At 44.9% G+C, this 2998-nt stretch overlaps 1 protein-coding gene across 2 annotated transcripts in view; it reads left to right on the forward strand.

Moving 5' to 3' along the window:
* The window catches only part of LOC311350259 (EGF-containing fibulin-like extracellular matrix protein 1), a 17980-nt gene extending 14982 nt beyond the window's left edge, over positions 1–2998 (forward strand). For both annotated transcript variants that reach the window (XM_084470255.1, XM_084470256.1), the window contains 3 exons: positions 1–111; positions 339–531; positions 1284–2998. The exon at positions 1–111 is cut by the window's left edge and continues 16 nt beyond it. In XM_084470255.1, the coding sequence (XP_084326381.1) occupies positions 1–111; positions 339–531; positions 1284–1445 (466 nt within the window). In that variant the 3' untranslated portion in view covers positions 1446–2998. The remainder of the gene's footprint in view (positions 112–338; positions 532–1283) is intronic.

Genomic DNA, 2998 nt, shown 5'->3' on the forward strand with positions numbered 1-2998 from the left:
GAAAGGCACCCATGACTGCAGGGAGGATGAGATGTGTTGGAACTATTACGGAAGTTTCCGCTGTTACCCTAGCAACCCCTGCCAAGAGCCCTACATCAGGACCGGCGAGAAGTCAGTTGGACCACATCCTCCTCTTTGAGCTTTTGACTGTTTAACCCTGGAACGCATTGCTACACAAATCACTAGAGAATCATCACATGTAGAGGCAGGATACTCCTTTCATGTTTCATGTTTAAAATTCACTTTAAGTCGCTTTTTCCATAAAAGACTTCTAACTAGCTAAATTGTATGAATGTATATAAAAAGGGTCAATGATGAATTGACCCTTTCTCTCGCAGCCGTTGTAGCTGCCGCTCCCAGACAGACTGCCAGGGGGTCACGCCCTCCATCATCTACAAGTACATGAGCATCCAATCAGAGCGCCCTGTGCCGTCGGACATCTTCCAGATCCAGGCGACCAACATGTACGCCAACACACACAACACCTTCAGGATCAAAGCAGGCAACGAGGCCGGAGAGTTCTTCCTCAGAGTAAGAGTTTTATCAACAGTTACCTAACAACATGTGTACTTACGTTATCACTATTATGTTTCCAACAATGTTCTAACAAAAAGTTGTATTGATATGAAATTTTTAAATCAATCTAGCTTACTAAGATGTGCAGCCCAGCTAATGCATACCGTAATGTTATAACGTTGATTAAATGTAATGTAAATAGCATTTGAATGAGATCAGATAGATTTTCACCAGTAGTGTTGGTGAACACAACTCCCAAACAGAGCGCACGGCGTCATCAAGCGTCATCTTTTTTATTGTTTGATTAAAAGACCTCAGTGGCAGTGACTGCATAGTATACCTTTAACCTGTCTCATGTGTGCTATAATATGGTTTCTAACGTATAAAAGTGCTAGTTTTTAACAGCCGAATATAAATAATTTATTAGATAATCCTATAGTAGATAGTAGAATTTCAACCAAATATATTTCAGCTTTCCTTCCTTCCTTCTTTCTTTAATTTGTTCTTTGGTTCATTCTCTCTCTCTTTTTCATTTTTTCCTTAATTCCTCCTTCTATCCATCAATCCATCCATCCATCCATCCATCCATCCTCTCTTCCTCCCAACCTTCACCCCTTCATCTATCACTCCATCCATCCATCCATCCATCCATCCATCCTCTCTTTCTCCCATCCTTCACCCCTTCATCTATCACTTCATCCATCCATCCATCCATCCATCCTCTCTTTCTCCCACCCTTCACCCTCTCCTCCACTCGCCCCCCCCAGCGCTCCAGCAACATGAGCGCCATGCTGGTGATGACCAAGCCTCTGAGTGGGCCCAGCGAGCACGTGGTGGACCTGGAGATGATCACCCAGCACATGACCATGAACTACCGCTCCAGCTCCCTGCTGCGGCTCACCGTCATCGTGGGGCCCTACGCCTTCTAGGCACACATCCTGCCTACAGCCTGCCCCCTCGCCCAGGGTCCTGCCAGGATACAGCCCCACAGCTCAGCATTACAGATAGATTCATAGCCACAACCGTCAGACTCTTCAGCATAGCTTTTCCTTAAACAGCAGAAACATCCAAAACACCCAAATCACACCAGGAAAATCCAATCCAGAACAGGCCAGAGGCCAAGCCAGTTTGTGCTAGAACATTCCAGACCAAGCCAGTCCATGTCCGACCATTCCAGACCAGGCCAGAATGTCCCAGGTCCCGACCGAGCCAATCCAAGCTAGTCCAAACCAGAGTAAGTCAGTGTAGCATGGATGCTTCATAGCACTAGTGAATCTAAGTCCAAATACATCTCAGATAAAGCACACTTACCAAGCGTGGGAGCATGTTTGTCGGCTGTATTGCAGCTATTCAATAGAGAACGTTTTTTATAAAAGAGACCCCAGCCCATGACAATGAAAGCCTATTGGACACACATCCAAACAGGGATGCATGTATTCCCATCTTCCCACTTTTTTATATTTACCTTAAGCAGCTGTAAATAAAAAATATATATGCTTTTCTTAAACAGCACTAACATAGCTTACCCCTGGATCAATAGCGATGTTAAAAAGCCTTTTCTAGACTTACAAGGAAAAAGATACCAGGTGCATTAGGGGCCAACTTAAAATATAAATGCAGCACGTTCCAGTGAAAGTGTTGCTAGCACTTGCTTGCCCTTTCATTTTTTCTCAATGAAATGCCTTTAATTCAAGAATGGAGTCTATTATACAGTTTCCCCATTCAGTCTAGGAAAGTTGCCTGTGTTTATACTCACGAGTAATCATTTCCAGAGCTGTCCAAAAGGATAGAATCGTATCCTCTGGTGTCCTGTGTTTAACAAATAGAAATAATAGTGCCTTCTTTGTGACAACGGGCTTGCAGCCAGTAACCTCTCATTCATCATCAATTCATGCGTATGCATGCCCGTGTTTCTACATGTGTGAGTGATGGTGTGTTGTGGTGTGATATGGAATAACGGATGATAATGAAAGATTGAGGGAAAGTCTGAGAGGTTTTCTCCTACCCCCCCAGGCCCTGTTCGTTGGGTAGATGTCGCTGATCTGTTTATGTATTTCTGTCATGCCATTTTATTAACCTTTGGTTATGAATCTTTCCTGAACTCTAAATGTTTGCTCAACGGCTTCTTGGGCCACAGAGGCACTCACACACTCACGCCAGAGAACACGCTCACCAAATGATGGCATACGTAAGAAAAAGAAAAAGAAGCTTGGCGCACTGCTAGTCCTAGCTCATGTTTTAAAAAGCCACCACGGACCACTGCTTTGGTGCCACAGTCAACAAGTCAATCCGCTCTAGAGCCCATGCCAGTCCACCGGTTACGTCCGCGCTTGCCTAACGGAGATATTAACACGTGTGGCCCCCAGTAGCTGGCTCACACCAGACACACGCAGGGGATAGCGAAAGAGTTCACACGGATAACACTCCACCACTACTCGTGGGCCGACTTCCTAGAACTATCGATCACTTTGTCTTCTTCAGT

This window comes from Micromesistius poutassou (assembly GCF_964030765.1).
Source record: "Micromesistius poutassou genome assembly, chromosome: 7".
In the NCBI taxonomy this organism is placed as follows: Eukaryota; Metazoa; Chordata; class Actinopteri; order Gadiformes; family Gadidae; genus Micromesistius; species Micromesistius poutassou.